The sequence below is a fragment of the Equus asinus genome, chromosome 3 (assembly GCF_041296235.1).
Source record: "Equus asinus isolate D_3611 breed Donkey chromosome 3, EquAss-T2T_v2, whole genome shotgun sequence".
Lineage (NCBI taxonomy): Eukaryota > Metazoa > Chordata > Mammalia > Perissodactyla > Equidae > Equus > Equus asinus.
In genome coordinates, this window is record NC_091792.1 from 122,369,276 (window position 1) to 122,383,923 (window position 14,648).

The following is a 14,648-nucleotide window of genomic DNA, read 5'->3' on the forward strand; positions in this document are numbered from 1 at the left end:
AAATGTAATGACAACGTGGAACACTTACTGAGACCTTACTGTGAGCCAGGCCCTGTTCTCAACACTTACCAGTATTGAGTCAACCTCTCAACAAGCTTATGAACAGAGAACCATCATTACTGCCAATGCAGATGAGAAAACAGAGGCAGAGTTGGTCTTTAAATCCAGACGGTCTTGCTTCAGACCGTCTTAAACTATTATAAATTACAAAACAATTATAATATAATTAAAATACCCCATCTTGGCACAAGTGCTATCATATATATTATGTCGCTTGGTTCCCACAATAACCCTGAATGACAGGCAGGGCAGAGATAATTATCTCTAGTTGACAGATGGGAAAAGCTAAGGCTCAGGCATTCGAGTTTCTTTCCAAGATCTCAGAAGTGTTAAGGGGTGCATTCTGGACTCCACGTCTCTTCTTCCACTGGTCCTTTGGTAGGCCCTGGGCTCTCAATGAGTCACCACGACAGGAGCAAGCACAGGGGTGCTGGGGTTCCAGTGATCTGCATCCACTGAGTTCCAGCTCCTCACCTAACCACATGGCTTGGTCAATCACTGACCTATTCTGGTTCATCATTTGAAGAATGAGAACTGTGATATCTACCTCTCAGGATTTTTATGAGGAAAAAACATCCACTGAGTAAGTTTTTAGGTGCCAAGCATTGTGTGTAGGTAGATGATAGGGATATACACTTTCCGAGGGCCCTAACAGAGGTTTGCAGGCAGTGCTCAGGCTGGACCTCGCAAGTGAATCTTTACAACAACCCTTGGATGTAGGTATTGTCAGCAGCTCCATTTTTACAAATGAAGAAACTGAAGCAGAGAGATTAAGTAACAGCTGGAAAGCATAAGTGAAATCGATGATCGAATCCAAGCAGCCCAGCAACAAAGCCCAAGCTCTCAGCGACTATTTCCTGCTGCCTCTAGTAGGTCATCAAAGCAGAGACTGAGAAGCAGAGAAGTAAGGACAGAGCCCTGGGGAGTGTGGATATTTAAGGGACTGGGAAAAGAAGGTAAAAACCTGGGTTGCGAGAAAAATCTAAGAGACTGTAATGTTCTAGAAGCCAGAGGTGGAGAGTGTGCACACAGAGGACGGCTCAGGAAGGAGCGAAGGCACACGATGGATTGAGCAATGAAGTACGGCAGCAATGGGCTGGTGAGGGTGGAAGCTAGACTGCAACGGGGTGGGAAGGACGTGGGGTGAGGGAGTGAACACATGATCATGGACAACTCTTTCAAGAAACCTGCTCTGAAGGCAGGGAGACAGTTGTCAGTAGCTAATAGTCACAACCCTGGTAAGAGCAATGATCAGGACTGGAACCTAAATCCTGGCTCCCAGTTAGGCTTCCATCATTTTACTAAGTTTCCAGGGTGATACACTTCAGGACCATACCAGACGAAAGCACCTTTTCTGTTATAAACCAGGACTACAGCCCAAATGAGGCGTCTGCTCGGTGCCAGGTACCGCACACTGCATGAGCCTAAGGATCCTGCCTATTCCTTTAGCACAGAAGCAGACCCCACAGGGCTAACCGGACGACCGTCAGCCACCTTTCCAAGGGGCCCAAACAGGCCCTGTCCTCCCCAGAGTGGAAGGAGAGTTCTTCAGAGACACCACACACACCCATATCTCACTCCCCACAACAGCAGCAAGAACTGGAAGAGAAAGAGCCAGAGAAGGCGCTGCCCAGCACACAGACACCCCATTCATCTTCCATATAAAATGGTGATCCTGTTTACAAACAACACTAAAGCATACAAAAAGTTCCAAAGAGTTGCAGAGTGACCCAAGCTTTTGCAGACGGCCAACATACAAGAAAAAGATTAATTCATGTCCATTAATGCCTTGGGGTGAGGCCTGCAGAATGAAAAAGTACACCCTCCTAGGTAGAAAGCCTGCCACACTGCTCAAAAATAACAATGTCTTAAACCTGGGGCTTGCTTCTCCCTTCTTGGATGTGTATGTGTGAAGAGAAGACATTTTCTTCCAGTACGGCTCATGGTTTGGTTCCAAGCATCTGGTCTGGCAGTAACCTCTCCCTTCCACCAGTTTTTGCAGAACACAGAGGAAAATGCACTTATCTCTGCAGTTTGTGGGATGATGAACACTATTTAAAATAGTGTCCTCACCAATATTCACCAATAAAGGTTAATCTGCCAGCTCTTCCATTATCTGCTTCTTCATAGAAACATATAATGCGTGGCTTTCACTGAATTCTACTTGTTAAAAGTATCACGTTTTTGGTAAACATACTAACATAAGTTAACCAACTTTTCCAACTTTTTATTTTTTTCCTTACTGATGAATGCTTTGTTAAAAAGTTTCACAAACCACTTTTTCTCATGTTTGTGTAAAACATTCATCTTTGGGCCCCAAATCACTCCAAAATTGGCATTTTATTCTTTCATTTATTCAAAACTTCTAACTTCTAGCTAAGAACCATGGCTTTGTGTAGCTCTCTCCATCCAATCACCGGCATAAGCGATGCTATGGGGCCATCTTTCACAAAGAAGCGACATCTGTTCAGCTCCCTGCTGTCCAGTACAGCTGGGGCCTTCACCGGCTCACCGCCCTCTCACTCCCGCCTCACAGGAAGGATGAGTCAAACTCACCCAGTGAGGTTACCAACGACTACACGTCGCAGCTCCACAGATAGAACCCTAGAACCCATGGTGACAGTGAAAAGTTTCGGCCTACATAACAAGCAACTTTTTAATGCTGAGGAAAACAAGTTTACTTAAGATAATTTGACAATATGAACCAAATCAACAAAATACAGAGAACACACAACTCAAGGCTTGTTTGCCCCAAACCTGCTCCCCCATACCCATCACGGCTCCGGGGACAGACCTGAGCAAGAGAAACAACCAGGGTTTTAAGTGCACGTGCAAAGGGACACCTTGGTTTGCAGGGCCTGCTGGGTCCGCCTGTGCATGTACAGTATCACAGTACACTAATGATAAGATATAGACATTATTGTGAGTCCTACAGTGGACTCTCCATAAGTATTTGTTGAATAAATGTGTTCCTAGCACATGTGTAAACCGAATTTTGCTGAAAAATCAGTACCTTTCCAGAGACTTAAAACATCTATGAATAGATAATACACCATCGAATTTTTCCCCCAGTTCTCAGGAAAACAAGCACCCGACTTTGTTTCCCGGCAGGTAGAAATTTTTTTAAACACAAATATTTGAGAATGTTTGCTTCTTAAAATAACTGTGATAAGTGGTTTTATAATAAAAATACTTAAACCTAAATGAATATGTTTTACAAACTTGTATTTATTCATATTGTTAAATTTAGACTTGACTCAGACCTTGTATCACTTAATCTACTTCAATTAAACACTTTATCTTTAAACTCAAAAAAATTTAGGGGGTAAATAATATTAACAAGAATGTTACAAAATGTTTATCTCCTTCAAAGAATGAGCTATCTGACATTACAGGTAGATGCAAAAGATTAAGGTTGATGTTTTAAATAATAACTACAGAGCACTTTCAAAGTTATCTTCGCAAATTTAAGGGGTTGTGATTACCATCCCAATTCTACGGATAAGAAACTGACCCATAAAGTTGAGCCCCTAAAAGTTCCTAGATCAAAAAATACTTAACAAATAAAACTGACTTCCTAATGAACTGTAAGAAATCCAGTAATTTATTTGAAATGATCAGAGCTGCAAGTTTGCATTCTTTGCCAATCATCCAAGAAAAAGCAGGGATGAAAAAGATTTTAGGGATCCATCTTAAATCTTGTTAGAAATATTTGGCACGTACATATGAAAGAAGAAAAGCCTTTTTATAATAATAACAAACAGGGAAGAAGAGGAGGAGAAAAATCTCAACTAGTAATCCTAAACTATAATCCGTGCTCCGTAACATTACCATGATTGACAATCTGGTGTTCGGTCTGTCTACACAGATGGACAGTGAGTCTGAAATCAACCCTCCCAACTCTCCCATCACTACAAGCTCTTCTTTGATGCTGGGGTGTTTAACACGATCCTTAGGAAGGCAATAAAAATTGTCTATATATATATTTTTTTAAGATTTTATTTTTTCCTTTTTCTCCCCAAAGCCCCCCAGTACATAGTTGTATATTCTTAGTTGTGGGTCCTTCTAGTTGTGGTATGTGGGACGATGCCTCACTGTGGTTTGATGAGCGGTGCCCTGTCCGCGCCCAGGATTCGAACCAACGAAACACTGGGCCGCCTGCAGCAGAGCGCGGGAACTTAACCACTGGGCCACGGGGCCAGCCCCCAAAATTGTCTATATATTTTTTACGCAAGGGTTAAGATTTGAGTTCAGGTTCATTTCTTCTTGGTTCAGTGTTTAAAGAGAACAAATGAAATATTCTACTAACTGACCGACCGCATTTTCAAATAAATTGGGTAGTCAATGAATATAGCCATTCTTCCCATACTAAACAACGAGAAATACTGCCAACATTTTTCAACAAGTTTATTCTAATATTTGGCCTCAGAAAATCAATTTTAAAGAGCAACTTGAGTTCACCTGGATCAGACCAAAGGTCCTTTGACGTCTATCCAGCTTGTTTTCATAATAATTTAACTAAGCATGTTATTCTTAATAAATAGTATCTAAGCAGGCGCTCCACTGCCTCTTTTTTTTGGTAAATCTTTTCGCTTGTGGGCCTCAAGTTAGAAAAATCCTGTTCAGGGTTCATTTTCTGTAAGACATTAAATTGTGTGCCCAATTTCTAGTCACCCCCAAACAAGAGGTTTATAAAATTAGAGAAATTTTCTGACTTTTCCAAACTTAGTATAAATGCATGTTCCAATACAAAAATCTCACTAATTTTTCATTTTATTGAGTTCGCTGTATCATAACCTTGTTTCACTTAATAACATTTTACACAGTTCATTCTGCCACTTCAATACTTTTTATACAGCTATTTCACCTCACTTTACACTGAACCATGTCACAACATAGAGTAATTTGATAGATTCCATTTTAAGACATCTTACCAGTAACTAATATTTTATTTCATTTTCTTGAACAGATCATTGAACTACTTCCTTGAAACTATTAGAGTCTAAATGTACAATTTTTATCCTACTATTTAAGAAAAAAAAAATTCCTTTCCTTTCCCTCCAAATAATACTGACTTCCAACATCTACCATCTTCTTCTTTGCTCATTTTTTTGTCCTCTCTGTTTGGCAATTTTTATTCACTCCCTACATGTATGGTGTATTTTGGGCTATTTCTCCAAAGTTAACTCTGTCTCTCTCTTTTTTTCTGGTGGGAGGAAGATTGAGAGCATCAAAGAAAAGTGTTGGAGGAGACAGAGCAAGAAGACACTGACCTCCCTTGCACTTAGTTGTGGCTCTTCCGTAGACAGTTTGTCACAGATACTGCTCAGACTACTGTGGGCTAAAAGATTCGAAGCAGCACTACAGTGATTAACTTTCTCAGATCTCCAAACATTATAGACTTTACGTTGTTTAATTTTTAAAGTACACTCTGTCAGGTATGGTAATCACAAGTGATGCTATAATCAAATTGGAAAATGGTAATGAAATGGACTACTCTACGAAATTACTAATGCTAATTGACACTGACTAGCACCTCCAAGGCACCCGGCACCAGCATGTTACACTCCAAACATCAGACACAGCCGCTGTCCCCAAGGGCGAAAGAGGAGGCATAAGGCCAAATACACTTTCCACTTTCGTTTTCCTTAATTATAGCTTACAGTTATTAAATTGCCACATTCAGGTTAAATATTTAGATGTGAAATTACTATAGTAACAATATTGATTTAAATCCGAAGTTTAAAGTTAACCACATAATGTACAAGATTCAGAACTTAGAGGTTTTGTCACCTCAGCTAAGGGAAAGACGACCTAAAAAGGCTTTACAAATACAAAATTCAGCTTTAAAAATCAAAACTACATTAACTCTTAAGTTTAAAGAATGCTCAAAGCTCGCCAAGATATTGTTCCAGAATAGGAGAGAACTGTAGTTTATTTCTTACCTATCAAAACTGGCCCTGAAAATTTTATTTCAGCATTGTTGGTAGTAGCTAAAAGTTAAACACACTTAAATATATATCAATAGAAGGCTGGAGAAACATACTATGATATATCCAGGAATTAGAAAATTGTGCAGACGTTAAAATATAAAGCAGATGCTTTATAAATGTTCTACTATGAAAAGATCTCCAAGAAACACTGAGTGACAAAAACAAGAAGCACATACAAATGTATACATACTGTATTGGGGGAAAAAATATCTTCACCATCACCACCATCATCATCATTTGGGAAACAAAAGAATATAAAAGTTACTCCTGGAGAGTCAAATGCGGAGTACTAGCGGGCGATAGGAGGGACCTAGAGGTAATAAAATGAAATAGAAACCTCCACTTTTTGTTTCATACCTTTTCAACACTTCTTTTAAAACCATGTGCACACATTGCTTTTAAAATCATTAAGGAATCTGTTTTTGACTGCCCTTGAGTTGATCTATATTTCCTGACACAGAAAGGTCAGGTGAAGGGAGCCGCTGTGGCCTCGTCTTCTAGAACACTCTGGCAGAGTCCCTGCCCACTTCTCTCACTCCTTCCTCTGGCAGGAGTGTCTGATTTAACTCATGACCCAGGGAGAAAGAACCAAGCAGAGGGGCCCAGCCCATTCCAAACTCCCTTTCAGAACCACCTGTCAGCAGAAGCTCAGACCGTGCCACTGTCTTAGTCGCGGGTGAGAGGGGGACAGCGGGTGTCTGGCCTGTGCTTATGCAGGTGTGACAGTGATTGGGTGTGAGGCTTCTAATTCAGGTGAAACACTGAAAAGCTTCTGCATTCTTGCTGCACATCTAAACTGTGTTTTCCAACAAAACTGTTACTTCAACCTCCATATTCTGTCTAATTTTCAATTCATTCTGAACCCATTTGGAGGGGAGGCTGGGGAGGGTTCTAAATCCCAAAACCCTCCAAGACATACCATTAAATGAAAAAAGAAAGATGCTGTATAGTATGTACAGTGTGATCTCATTGATGCTAAATAAAAAGACAGTACTATAAAAACATATGCATGAATAAAAATGGCTGAAAGAGGGCTGGGCCCGTGGCCAAGTGGTTGGGTTCACGCGCTCCACTGCGGGCAGCCCAGTATTTCGTTGGTTCGAATCCTGGGCGTGGACATGGCACTGCTTGTCAAGCCACCCTGAGGCAGCATCCCACATGCCACAACTAGAAGGACCCACAACGAAGAATATACAACTATGTACCAGGGGGCTTTGGGGAGAAAAAGGAAAAAATAAAATCTTTAAAAAAAAAAAGTTTAAAAAAAAATGGCTGAAAGAATAAAATTAAACAGCGTATTGGAAGAGACAGAACGGCTAGACTGAGAGACAGAGGAGCACTGTCACTTTTTACTCCACTTACTTTTGCGCTATTCAAAATTCTCCAACAAGCATATATTCATATATCACTATGGTGACTTTCAAAATAATTTAAAATATATTTTAATAATTTTTCTTGAAAGTTTTAATAACTATAGATCAAATCCAAGTTTCTGAACTTTATAATTGAATCAGCAGTTTAGAGAAGTGGTTCTCAAAGTGTGGTCTCCAGAACAGCTGCATCAGCATCATCTGGGAGCTTGTTAGAAATGCAAACTCTGGGGCCCCACCCCAAACCTACAGAATTGGAAACCCTGGGGGTGGAGCCTGGTAATCTGTTGTAACAAGCTCTCCCCAGGTGATTATAATGCTAGCTAAAGTTTGAGAACCACAGGGCTAGAGAATCATTTACACTAATTTTCAATTTTCCCATTCATAAATCCTCAGGACCTATATAACATACACACATCCCTACCTAGCTATCAAGTCATTTTTATCTCAATTCAACAAACATTTATGGAATACCTTTCAAACTGCATTACCGCAGTAACTTTTTAGTATAAACTAAAACAGTTCAGTAGAGAAACAATATCTTGAAACTACTGGGGAGAATCCCCAGCCCCTTTAAAGGGACTGAAGTGCTCTGTCGTCAACCAGAGGCCCGGAACAGACCACCTCCCGGGAAGCAGCTGTACCATGGCAGCCTCGAACACTCTGAAAAACATCCTCGACAAAGTAACATCTTGTTATTGGAGGGGATGACAACAATGTAGACCATTCTCAGCTAGAATCTCTCCTTCCTAACTTTCAATTACAAAGCTTGTTTAAAATTAAGGGTGTAAGCATTTACAGATACCTGTTTGGTGATCGTCTTGGCCAACGTCTTCTGTTAGATTCTGCAAGAAATATGTTCATTATTACCAAGGAATCACAAACCATACAGCAAGTTTTAAAATTCAATAGTTTCATAAATAGCTATCTTAACATCCATTATCTAAATTTTTATCAAATACACTTAGAACAATTACTTTAAATAGTTGGTACTTCTGTCTTTAAAAGATTGACTTACTAGCTTATTAAGGGTGTGGTAGATCTTATGAATATTTGCCAGTGTTGAGAGATGAGAGTTCAGCTGAAAGTCTTTAAAAGAAAAAGGGGAAAATTCAGTGTTATTTATTTCCCACACTGCAAAAAGAATGTAAAAAAAGAAGGCTCAGAAGTGAAGACAAACAAATGTTTTGATACAACTGAATATGATGTCCATTAATTTGATATTTATTAAATAAAATACAAGATGCAACTAATGACCTATCCCCTAGAAGTAGAGTCTAACAATAAAGTTAAATTCCCAACCACATGTTAAAGTTGATGAAATTTCCATTTGAATTGTTAAGGTAAAACAAAAATACTTCCGTAGTTGTAAAATCCTACCAGTAATGAACTTGAACTTAAGAGAAAAATATCAATAATGTTAACAAATTAAAGAAGTCACATAAATAGAAGACAGATCTCAAATGAAACATGTTCGCTTTCTCTTTCCCTTTCTCTTCCCCAGAATTACTAGTACAATATCAAGCTTCTGGCAAGAAAATAATAGGAAAGCATGGCAACCATTCGGCATTTCTTACAATGTATTTATTTTGTTGGCTCTTCTACAACAGAGAGCAAAAAATGGAATCTAAGCCCCTCCCTCTCCTGTTACACAAATACAGACAAATCAAAGAACTATTTAGGCTGCAAGCTCCGTGCCTAAGGCCAGAGCCCTGTGATGGAGCCCACAGTCATCTGCACTGCAACATTAAAATGTTCCACAGAACAGACACACAGAGCAGAAGTCACACTCCCGGAGAAACATGTCCAGATCCAAGAATGCACCACGCATCACCTCTGATGATTTCAGCCTTACACACTAAATCACACACACCACATGAATTAAGTTGCTCCACCTTAGAATCCTGCACAACATAAAACTTTAAACTGTTAGGCTTTCGAATCTCCAATTTCAAATGTTTTTTGGAAAGTTAAGTATGCTTACATACATATTAGGCTATGCAAATACAAGTTAAAAGTCTATGAATAATTTCATATTTGAACAAGCATCAACAGAAGTATTTTAATAAAATATCAGGATTTACATTAGTTCCTTTTCTTTACTATCATAAAGGTTAGTCTGAATGTAACCTTGAAAAGACACTGTAACTCTCCAAGTTATGCCATTCTGATAAAAAAGAAAAAAAAAATCGGCCCTGCACTGGAATATTTTATTTGGGACATGTATCAGATGCAAAGAGCAGCCGCTACAGTACAAGTTGTCTGTGCAGGGGCTGTGCTCTGGGCTACTGTTCCGAATCTGGAAAGCAGGGTGACTTCCCTGCCAGTATTTAGAAAGCACTATGTACTTTCTTTTCTAAATCGCGCAGCAATCCAGTTCTGGGCTGATCTGCAGGGCAGAAGGGCAGACAGGCAGCAGAGCCCCGACACTGTCAGGAGCAGCAGGCCATACATGTCCAAGTACACATGCACTGCTCTGGCCCACCCAGCGGCAGCCAGCAGCCTGACACCACCGTCACAGACAAGGAGAATGGTCCAAAGAACAAGAGTTTTTGGCTGAGAGACAACCAGAGCAGGGTCTCAGGCTCCAAATGGGCCTTGAATACAGATAAGTGTTAACTGTTTGGCATCTGAATGGTTTAGCCACATTTAAGGTAAATGATGAGAATGTGGCACAAAACCCTATTTTCCATCTTAATTAGTGCAACTGCATGGAAAAGGCTTAAAAAGCATTTGGGGTGTGTGACTGTATATATGTGTGTATTTATTTACTCATGTTTGTATTTAATAAACATGGATGAGGTCTCTAAAGCCAGAAGCGCCATCCTCTCCTGACCTGCAAGAGGCAACGGGGAGCTCCCACAGACATCGGCCCTTCCATGCGTCTCCCACCAAGCCATAACCCCTGTCTTTGCACTCTCAATTGAAATCCATTATGATCTCGAAATAAAAATTAAACTCCTGAGCCCCGCCAAAAACAAAAACAAAACTGAGAAAACTTAAGGATCTAGATTCTCTTTTCACTGAGGCCACATGGGAGAGAAGAAAGTGGCTTGCCAAAGATCATTCAAGCAATGAGGTCTCTAAACCCCGACATGCTATGCTTTTTTCACCACCTCGATGTCAACTCAATCGTCAAAATTCACATAAGAAAATCTAAATGAACTAAAACCGCAAAATCCTTCTACACATACACAGTTCCTGCCAAAATACCGCTGTGCTTTACAACCCGACTCCGGAGTCTGACAGCTGGTTTGAATCTCAGGTCTAACGGTTACTTCACCTAAATCTTCATGTCCTCATCTGTAAAGGGAGACTACAGTGCCTAGATGTGGCAGACATCCATTACGATGCCTGGACCATAATAAGCGCTCAATAAAAGAAATCAATTACCACTATATTCACTTATAGTATTTTCCATACCCCACAGCTATCTAAATGGTCTCTAACTTCCGGAAGTCCAAGCCAAGCCCCACATCAAAAATCCCCAAGTTGGAGCTCCCTCTCTGATGGAGGCATGCCACCTGATACATCTCTACAGACTGCACATTCATACACCACCAGGTGATGTTCATAATGATGGTTGAAACGGATCACAACACGGTGGAGACAATACACAGGAGCATTTACGACCAGGTTCTAAATATGAAGCTTCACTTTACAGGCAATGAGAGTAACACAGTACATTTCACAAATCACATACATCAGCAGTTCTCCGTTTCCATACCCAATGTCTACTACCATCACCACCCCATCATCACTTCACCAAAAAGAAAAAAGGAAAAACAAAAGGAACAAGCAACACGAGTAATTTATCTTTAGTTTCAATAAGAATCTAAGGCAGAGACACAAATTCAGGGAGAAAAGACAAAAATGGCCTTAAAAGATAAATCCACAAAGGTTAACATCTATTGAATTTATGGTTCATCTGTTCAGTGCTCAGGGCAAGTAACAGACCTTGAAATCTACAACAGATTTCACATCCTTAAGGAATGGATATTAAGGGTAAAGATCCAATGCTTTACAGAGAATGTATTTAGGAAAGCACTAACTTATTCATAGAAGTCTCCTTCTGCTCACGTTTCAATTCCAGTGGATAAATGCTAGGTTAAGTCAACTTCATTCTATGATCAAATGGCTCTCCACAGAAAAGCAATAAACCTGTGCATGTCACAAGGGTGTGCGTGTTCAGTATGACATGCAAACCCTATATCCTGTATTAAAGGCCACGAATGGCTCTGCAAAAAGGCACAGCCTGCTCGATAAACAGCTCGCCTAAATTATCTTCCAAGTATTCTTAAAACTAGCAACAAATGTGGACTGGGCATAAATTTTTCTGATTTGGGGTTTTTTTCTTGTAACTACCATTTGCAGTGACCTACATAACATAAAAGAAAAAAAAGGAATGCCACCGAGAGGGTCCACGTCCACTCCCCTAAATTACCCTGGGCACAGAATCCCACCGTATAGACGGAGACACAAACATTAGGAAAGGAACAAATTATCGGTAAGTTCAGACAATGACTGTCAACCAAAAGAATCAAACTTAAAAAATTAACAGTCCTAAAAAAGTTTACCTGTGTAAAAGGGTCAAAAACAATTTAAATACATAAAAATCAAAACCTTTCCTTTATACCATAAATAGTCACTTGTTAAACATAGCTGGGAGGTGATCTCAATTACAATAGCAACAAAAAGCAATAATACTTACAGGAATAAACTCAAACACACAACACACAATGAAGAAACAATAAAAGTTTACTGAAAGGCATAAATGTAAAGATAGTATATTCCTGGAACGGAAAGACCTAGTATCGTAAAGAGATGGCTTCTCCCTTTACTAACTACAAATTAAATGCAATCAAATTCCTATTCTCTCTGCCTCCAAGATCCCCCACCCTCCAAAAAAAGAGGTGGGGAAAAGGAAGGGAGTCGAGCAAGCTTGGCAGATTGATTCTAAAGTTCATGCGAAAGAACAAACATGCCAGACTTGCCAAGAAATTGTTGAAAAAGAAGAATGAGGAAGAACGTGCCCTATCAGATATCAATACACAGCATCAAGCAGAGGTTGGTAAACTCTGCACAGGGCCAGATCGTAAATATTTTAGGCTTTGTGGGCCATCCCATCTCTGTTCTAACTACTTTGCCATTGTAACTCAAAAGCAGCCATAGTAATACGGAAACAACTGAGCATAGCTTTGTTCCAATAAAACTTTATTTATGAAAACTAGGTGGTGGGACAGATTTGGTCCCTGGGCTATAGTCCACCAATGCCTGAGATAAAGGTACAGGAATTTTAACAGTATGGTATGTGTACAAGAAGACAAATCAATGGAAGAGAGCTGATAAACATATGTATGCATGCATGAATATATGTACGTCTAAACACACATACAACTAATATATGATAAAATGACCTTTCAAATCAATGAGGAAGAGAATTATTTAGTAAACAGAGAAGCAAACTAGAAAGCATGTGAACAAATTAAAATTAATTCCAACCTCACCCAAAAGTGATGAAAGGGGAAGGCATTCAAGGCAAAAGAAAAGTCCTTATAGACTCAGGGTCCTGCACTCTTCTGCCTCTACCCATCTATCCAATCTTATCTCCAACTCATTTTCCCCTCACTCACTCTTCTAAGTCACACTGAACTTCCTGCTGTTCTGTGAACACTCCAAGCACAGTCCTACCTCAGGGCCTTTGCACATGCTGTTGTCTTTGTGTTGAGCCCTCTTCCTTCCAATAATAACATGGTAACATGGCTTGTTCTCACACTTCATCAGGTTGTCATGACAATATCACCTTCTTACAGAACCTCGCTAACAAACAAAAACTTCCTCTTCACTTTTTATCACCTGCTTTACCTTTCTTTTTCTTTTACCTTTCTTTATATATTTGTTTGTCATCTTCCTCTCCCATTAGAATGTAAGTTTCACGAAGGCCAGGACTTGGTCTTGTCCACTGCTATATCCCTAGTACCTGGAACAACGCCTGGCACATATTAGGTGCTCAGTAAACACCACAATGAATGAATGAATGCAAGTACAAAGACATAAGTCTTAAATTTGACATACTCAGGCTTTTCAAGTGCATCCACACCATTAGATCTTCAAATGTGAGAAGCAGCATGATAAAAGAGGTGAAGCAAACAGAAGGCAAAGGTCAGAAAATGAAGGATCTGTGAACCCTGTTTAAGAGTTGAGATTTAATCTCCTAAGGACTTGTATTTCCAGTTGAGCCACCCAAGGGCATGCAAATGCAACAAACAGACAGGGCAAATTCAGGCAGCACCAATTTTACTCAATGGTAATTCACCTATAACAATTTTACATAAAAACAAAAACATGGTTATAGTACAAGACTTTAAAGAAAGCTCACCACACCCAACTATGCTCCAGGACCCTGAGAGTAGCTAACACACTCACCCTCGGCCACAGCAGAGTGCTGGGAGAGGTTCAAGAAGCACTGCTGTGACTCTGGGGGCCACGGAAGTGTGTACATCAGTTTTTTAGAAAGATCCCTCTATGGCAAATGTGTGGCGTAGACAATGGGTGGCCTGGATTTAGAGGGGCCCTTCATGAAGATTACTGGAAGTGACTCAACTGGGAAGTGATTAGGGCCTTAAGTTAGACTGTGGCAATAAAAGCAGAGAGGAGAAATCCTAGTACAGCAGGATCGTAGAATACTCACTTTTAACTCACACAAATTCAACTTCACTCACTCGGCAAAAAAAAAAAAGAGAGAGAGAGAGAAGAAAAGAAATTTCAAACGTCCTGGACTGCCTTCCCTTCTACTCAATGAGCAGGAGGCGGGCAACATGAATCCCACAGTCACTCGGTCCGTCTCAGCTTCCATGTGCCAATCACATTTTGTGTATCTCACACAACACTGTGTAAGTCTAGTATTTAAAGACGTATTTTTCATAAAACAGGGTCCCCAAATGCATACCAGCTGCTTCAACTGGTGCTCAGCTCCAGAGCCAGAGATCGGTTCCAACTACGGGAGGAAGAGTTGCCTGTGCTGGTTTTATGCAAGACCATCTCCAACGGGCACCTTCTGAACGTATTTCCAGTGCTTTTGTTGAGGAAGATTAGCCCTGAGCTAACTACTGCCAATCCTCCTCTTTTTGCTGAGGAAGACTGGCCCTGAGCTAACATCCATGCCCATCTTCCCCTACTTTATACCTGGGATGCCTACCACAGCATGGCTTTTGCCAAGCAGTGC

The 14,648-nt window shown here is 40.2% G+C and overlaps 1 protein-coding gene across 21 annotated transcripts in view; it reads right to left on the minus strand.

Moving 5' to 3' along the window:
• DCUN1D4 (defective in cullin neddylation 1 domain containing 4) overlaps positions 1–14,648 on the minus strand; it is a 68,583-nt gene that overhangs the window by 39,263 nt on the left and 14,672 nt on the right. For 17 of the 21 annotated variants that reach the window (XR_011502237.1, XM_070505899.1, XM_070505901.1 and 14 more), the window contains exons 2-3: positions 8,442–8,512; positions 8,229–8,268 (exon numbers count right to left, since the gene is read on the minus strand). The exons of 3 other annotated variants lie outside the window; for them this stretch is intronic. Coding sequence is in view for 9 of the 18 variants with exons in the window: in XM_070505899.1 (XP_070362000.1) it covers positions 8,229–8,268; positions 8,442–8,512 (111 nt within the window). In the remaining 9 variants the exon portion in view is untranslated. Of the gene's footprint in view, positions 1–8,228; positions 8,269–8,441; positions 8,513–14,372; positions 14,394–14,648 lie in introns of those variants that run through there. One more of the 21 variants, XM_070505906.1, reaches the window with a different exon arrangement.